Source organism: Morone saxatilis, unplaced genomic scaffold, assembly GCF_004916995.1.
Source record: "Morone saxatilis isolate NCDOM2014 unplaced genomic scaffold, NCSU_SB_2.0 Contig3, whole genome shotgun sequence".
Taxonomy (NCBI): Eukaryota; Metazoa; Chordata; class Actinopteri; family Moronidae; genus Morone; species Morone saxatilis.
The window spans coordinates 17,861,433-17,867,580 of NW_023339873.1; the positions used below are offsets into that span (position 1 = coordinate 17,861,433).

Here is a 6,148-nt window from a genome sequence, read left to right on the forward strand (position 1 = left end):
TGACCACGTCAGTCAGACTTCGTAACACCCCAGTATTTAGTTATCAGTTATTTCAGTTTTGAATATTGTCCATAGATAAATATTCAATAATAGTAAAGTTTGTAATGTCAGTTACTGATGTTTGAATCCATTGCGTAGTGTTAAATGTTCACACACAGTACTGTTTTGTCCTTTTTGCGTGTTCACTTTATCTGTGACTCGAGCAGTGTTCAGTTTTGCTTAGGTCATCATGTTATTTGAAGTGATACACGACAGTGGAACCCTTACAGTGGAAGAATGGGACATTTTACAAGCAGTGAAAAGAATGCACAAGTATTTCTTTAGTACCCTGTAGACTGGAGCGTATGCTTCCAATATGCTTGCACTGCTGAGCCTTTTTACAGATGTGTCTCACATCTGAACAAATGTAATATTCTCCACCTCAGCTGTGTGTGACATTGGCTCGGCTTCCTTCAAGTACGACATGAGACGACTGAGTGAGATCCTGGCCTTCCCGAGAGCCTGGTACCGTCGAAGTATCGCCAGGCGCCTCTTCCTGGGAGACCAGACAATCAACCTGCCAGGTGACTTGTTGCCCGCTCAGTGTCTTTGGTTTTTGTTAGGGTGGGTTTGTTGAGTGGTGTCAGCTTTTATCTGGCATCTCACACAATGAACAGAGGTTTACTAAGCTTCTGACAGTGTTTCTCTTAAGATTGCTTTTTGTACTTTATGTTTGATTTCCAGTCTGACAACAATTGCTTACGTTCAACATGGCCTTCAAGTAAAATGAGTAATATAGACAAAAGTATAAAATAAAAAGTTTTTACTGTATGCAGAAATATGCAAGGAAATTCATGATTTTTCGTCTATCTACTCGTCTCAGTGGGTTTAGCTTGTGTTCATTTTTAATATCCCATCTCACTGACCTTCCTTCAGCCAACATTTCCCTGCCACTGCTCCATGTTGACATTTGAAAGGCTGTTCTTTACTTACATCTCTCAACCTTTACCTTCCATCAGCCTCTGGCCCCGCCACCCCCGACTCAGCTGAAAACGTCACCCAACATCTGTCCCCCGAGTCCAGTCGGAAAGCCTACTGGAGAACCTGGGACGGCAGCACTGGGACGCAGCACATGCCCCAGTCCCCCAACGTCTTTTCAGAGCACTCCGCTGGAAGCAACATGTCCCCGGGTGGCCTGGGCCACCTCAAATCCCCCGCACCCGGACGCACCAGGAGCGTGTCTGATTCCTCTGCTCCGAGAAGAGGTAATTACAAACCATTTACAGATGGGTCTCAAACTAAAATATTCTTCCTTGTTACCAAAACACAGACTGATGTAGAAAGTCCTTGTGCTGTAGATTAAATAATATTTGATAAATAATATCTACAATAAATGCAATTGGAAAATTAGTAAATGCAATGAGGATGTATACAAGATGCTCATAATTTGTCTGTGTTTGTTTGACTGCCTTCTACCTAACGTTTGTTCATTCTCGTCCAGATTCGGTGACAAAAACATCCACTCCTTCCTTCACTAAGAATGGTAAGGCAGCAGGTCAGCAGGGGGCGCCATGGGAGACGCTGGTGGTGTTCGCAATCAACTTGAAACAGCTCACCGTCCAGATGAACATGAGCAATGTCATGGGAAACAATACGTGAGTGGTTGTAGATTGCACATCTGCATGTTTAAATGTTGATACTTTAATACCCAACACATCAGAAATGTAACGGATTCATTTTAAACAAACGCTTATTGGCTTTCCTGCTGAGAAGTAGATGAGAAGAGCGATACCACTCTCATGTCTGTACATTAAATATGAAGCTACAGCCAGAAACCTCTTAGCTTAGCTTAGCATGAAGACTGGAAACAGGGAAACCGTTAGCCTTCCTCTGTCCAAAGGAAACAAATTCACATCCCAGCAGGTTTGTGCACGGATGAGACAAGAGATGTAGCGTGTTAATTAGTGAGCTTAACAGGAGCAGGTAGTCGCTAAGCTAAAGGCCTGCTGGCTGTAACTTCATATTTGCTGTACAGATAACAGAATGATATTGATCTTCTCATCTAACTCTCTACAAGAAAGAAAATGAGCTAACGTTGGTAAATTATTCATAATTTTTTTCAGAGGTATTGTCATTATTTTAATGTAAATATATTGTATTTGAATATGTTACATACCATTTTAATGTGAAATAAGCTAGCATTTTAAGATAATAAATATCCTTACATTATTAAGTTTATTCCAAATGTTTGAAAACAGACATTCAGTACCCTCTGAGCAAAAAATCTAACAACTGATGCAACAGTTAATAAATATTTTTATATAAACATTCATTAGTAAAATTTCCCCCCTCTGGTCTTGTATTGATAAATCCTCTGAGTGTTGCTTAAAATGAAATGTGGAAGTTTTAGTGAATTGACTCCTGCTGTTGAAGTCATGCTGGACAAAGACGACCCAGTCCCATTTTATAAAACCCACTTTGGAAAACGCCGTTTTAGTGTGAAAGAATCTATGTAGCAAGTAAAGATGAAGATACGCACTGAAGCTAAGAATCTTATTGACTAAGCTGGACATTGTACTTGCACTTTCATCTCTAGTTATACATCCTACTCTACAGTTCAGACAGAATTGCAGAAAGTCCTGCTGAATCAGTGACAAAACATAACACCCACGTAACTAAGGCGGTACTATTTTATGAGCTCTGCGTCATCATAAAGTAAAAAACATCTTCTACTCTGGCAATGTTTGGGCTCTGTGAGCAACACATGCATCTTCTGTCTCTTCCTTACCAAGTCAGGACGCCTCTCTAGCTGGTGATTAAATTATTTAGGACTTTGAAATATTATTCCCTCATAAAAGCATTTATGCGTAGGTGTGGTCTTTGTTGAAAGAAAGAATTGTATCAACAAAAAAAGCTTAACCACACGGCTGTACTTAGATATAAGCAAATGGCTTAAATAATTAATTGTTAAATTGGCATGTTGAGATAATAACAACTAGCTAAGTTACATAATGACCACGTCAGTCAGACTTCGTATAACCACCCCAGGGTTATTTAGTTATTCAGGTTATTTCAGTTTTGAATATGTACCATAGATAAATATTTCAATAATAGTAAAAGTTGGTAAATTGTTCAGTTCTGATGTTTTGAAATCCCATTTTGCTAATAAGATATGTAATTAAAATGGCCCCCAAGATCGTCCACACGCAGATTGTACACGGATGATTACGAATCTCTTTTTGCGTTCCACTTTTATTCTTGTTGGTGTGGAAGCATGTGTCTCCTCCCAGATTGTGTGCTCTATGCGTTTTAGCTGTGAAGGGTCCAATCATGTTACTTTTGAAAGTTGATACAACGACCAGTGAACCCTTTACCAGTTGGAGGAAGAATGGGAATACTTGTGAAAGCACAAAACCATCTCTGTCTGTGCTCGGAAATTGACAGTTGGTGATATGCATGGTAACTGAGATAATGATGGCCTTTTGAGCTCAGAACTGAATAATGGAAAATGAAGGAATGGCCAGCGTAATTTTCTCGGTGGTCTGATACCAACTAGTAATTATATTTTGCTTCACGCTGACTGGGGTCTTTTGAACTACGCATACTCATTATGTGGGTTCATGCACCTGATACTGAAGCACACATAAAATACCTAGTTTCAATATTACTCTCACCTCTAGCAGCCCTTGTGTGTGACATTGGCCTTCGGCTTTTCCATTCCATAACCGTACTCCACTGAAGGACGTATACACTGGCGAGAGAAAAAGGTTGGGAGTAATCCACTTGGCTGAAACCAGGGTGCATGTCCGTGATCCTCCTTATTGCAGTGACACGGCTACTGGTTTCTTGGTCCCTGTTATCGATATTCTTGGGACCGATTGTGACCCTATTAAGGCATTACATTCAAAACGACGTGAGGTCAGCCTCTATTAATGAAATGCGGGTAGCTGACTTACTCTATGATTAAAGAGTTCCATTCCGCGTCAAGACGGTTCCTCATCACCTCGCGAGTTTCGCTCGAAGACGCAATTTCCTTACATTCAAGCTCTTTCGCAATACCTGTCCACAGCATATACAAAGTGGTTGAACCTTATTTCTTGGAAGTTGCCGCGACCGTTCCGCGATGTCTTTGTCTATCAGGCAGTGATGTATTTTTTGTAGTAGTGTGTTTCAAGGGAAAAGACCTGGTACAGAGATAAGAGGTGTGTTGCATTTCCGCCGCCGAAAGAAAGAGACAAGCCATTACTTCTTTGAAGTCCATAGTCCCAATTAATAATAATGTCTCAAAGACGATGATCAGACAGCATATATTTACCAGGGAACCAAGAAGGGGTAATAAAAATTAAATTTGAACCTCCAAAGCTCCATGAGGCTCCCGAACCTGTTGCTGGTGTTCTCTTCTCATTCAAAAGATCTAGGCATATGTTTATTTGGTACCTATTGTATAATCTCGCAAATTTGACAGGTCTAGGTACCAGAAATGTCCTCGAAAGGTTATGTTTAATTACATGTTAGCAAGCTTAATCCGGACCTTGGGGGTCATAGTGCCAAGTGGGAATAATGCGTCACAATCGAGTTTCGTACTACATGATCTAACAAATTGACGAAGAAGAACACAGATAATAGTCCAAAATATCACACAAGACTAGTCTGGAATGGAGTGGAAGAATAATAAACTAAGTGAATACAATATTGTTCAAGGAGTATGGTGAGATTCTTACATCTGCTTGTAATAATCAACAGTGGTCTCCTGTCGAGCAGTGCAAGCATATATTTGGAAGCATTACGCTGTGTCTCATGTCTTTTAACAGGGTACTAACACGAAAATTCTACTAGTGCAACACTTTCCTCTCGCCATTCAAACAATCTTGTCTCCTTGTTCACAAAATCGTCCCTCCAAATTGCTTTGAACTCAAACTTTAAGTTACCAACTGGGCTGTTATCATCTCTCATTTAATTAAAACATTCTCTTCCGAACCTTGATCCTAACCTATATCCACAACATCAACCGACCTCGCTCCACCACACCCATGTCCACACCACCCCCGGACCTTCCGCAAGACTCAGCGCAAAAAAAGCGACATCCACCAAACCAAGTACCGAACTTGTTCCACCACCCACTCCTTCACCACCAGCATACCAAATGATCGTCAACCCAAGTCCACATCAGTAAAGCTGGATACTAGTAGACAAAGATCCTGGGAGCATATTATCTTGGACACCCAAGCACCTAGGGTGAACGCTATCTTAAGCTAACATGCGAGCACCTACCCTCGAATACCCTGACAACAGTCATTTTTATTACCAGAAGCTTCCGTACCGTGTGAACTTTAAGCCAATAACTCCGGTGTTACGAAGTCCCGCGGGTACTGGACCTGTGGTGAGTCCTCAATTAAGGTCTGATAACCGCTAAAGAAGGTGCGAGGAGTCTAGGAAGCGCGGATTGATCTATATTCTCTGCTCGAGGAGATATTATCTCAACATGCCCAATGTATTATACACAATTAATCCATTATTTTATAGAGCCAACAGTGTCTCTTAAATATCTTCCATAAGTACAAAACTAATGCGTGGTCGCGTCTAATTGACTTCTCCTTATGTGAATCAACCAGCAACTCACGCGCCGCGCTAACTGATCCAACAAGAATCCACACCTACGCATAAAGCGCTATGACATATAATATTTCAAAGTCCTCAAATGTCCTCTCTCTCTCAATATAAATTATCACCAAGCTAGTAAGAGGTCTTGGTACCTGATCATTTTTAAGGATAAGGAATGAGACTACACCAGAAAAGCATTGCAATATGTTTCGCTTTCGACAGAACGCAACACAAAAAACATTGTCCAGAGTAAATAAAGAATGCATGTTTTACATGAAGGCTAATCAATTAATATCAAAAACGAGGAAGCTCATGTTACATAAAAATTACTGCTCCGCCTGTGTCTAGTGTATTTGACCTGCCTTCTTACCAAACGTTTGTTCAATTTCTCGTCCAGCATTCGGTTTGACAATACACTTCCTGTTTTCATACTTACTTGCTAATAGGATCTTTCAAACACTAAAACGGCGTTTTCCAAAGTGCGGGGTTACAATAACAATGGGACCATGGGTCACCTTTGCTCCAGCATGACTTCACAGCAGCGAGCTCAACTTCACAAAAAAACTCC

The 6,148-nt window shown here is 40.8% G+C and overlaps 2 protein-coding genes across 2 annotated transcripts in view; one reads left to right on the forward strand and one right to left on the reverse strand.

The window, feature by feature from the left end:
- The window catches only part of LOC118336629 (transmembrane protein KIAA1109 homolog), a gene marked incomplete in the record, with an annotated part of 71,183 nt that overhangs the window by 8,368 nt on the left and 56,667 nt on the right, over window positions 1-6,148 (reverse strand).
- Window positions 424-1,654, forward strand: LOC118336630 (transmembrane protein KIAA1109 homolog). Its single transcript, XM_035673287.1, has 3 exons — window positions 424-563; window positions 999-1,244; window positions 1,481-1,654. The coding sequence occupies exons 1-3, from the start codon at window positions 464-466 to the stop codon at window positions 1,636-1,638; spliced, it is 504 nt and encodes a 167-aa protein (XP_035529180.1). The 5' UTR covers window positions 424-463; the 3' UTR covers window positions 1,639-1,654.